General features: G+C 77.6%; 1 protein-coding gene across 1 annotated transcript in view; it reads right to left on the bottom strand.

Annotated features, from left to right (window-relative positions):
- Window positions 1-214, bottom strand: part of AP4E1 (adaptor-related protein complex 4, epsilon 1 subunit) — a 24,129-nt gene extending 23,915 nt beyond the window's left edge. The window contains exon 1 of the mRNA XM_010571847.1: window positions 53-214. Within this exon, the coding sequence (XP_010570149.1) occupies window positions 53-214 (162 nt within the window). The remainder of the gene's footprint in view (window positions 1-52) is intronic.

Here is a 214-nt window from a genome sequence, read left to right as displayed (position 1 = left end):
GCCCGGCCCGGGGGAGGGGAGGGGAGGGGGGGACGCCGCCCGCAGCCCGTACATGCTTGGAGGTGAGCGCCGTGATGCTCCGGATGAGGCTCCCGAGCCGGGAGGCGGCCGAAACCCTGCCAGGGCCGCCGGCGCCCCCCGGCCCAACGCCCGGGTCGTGCTGCCCCAGCAGCCCGGGCAGCACGCTCAGCGTCCGCTCCACCACGTCGCTCAT

The sequence above is a fragment of the Haliaeetus leucocephalus genome, unplaced genomic scaffold (assembly GCF_000737465.1).
Source record: "Haliaeetus leucocephalus isolate CR32 unplaced genomic scaffold, Haliaeetus_leucocephalus-4.0 Scaffold339, whole genome shotgun sequence".
In the NCBI taxonomy this organism is placed as follows: domain Eukaryota; kingdom Metazoa; phylum Chordata; class Aves; order Accipitriformes; family Accipitridae; genus Haliaeetus; species Haliaeetus leucocephalus.
Note: the sequence above shows the minus strand (reverse complement) of the source record. Positions and strands in the feature narration are given on the sequence as shown.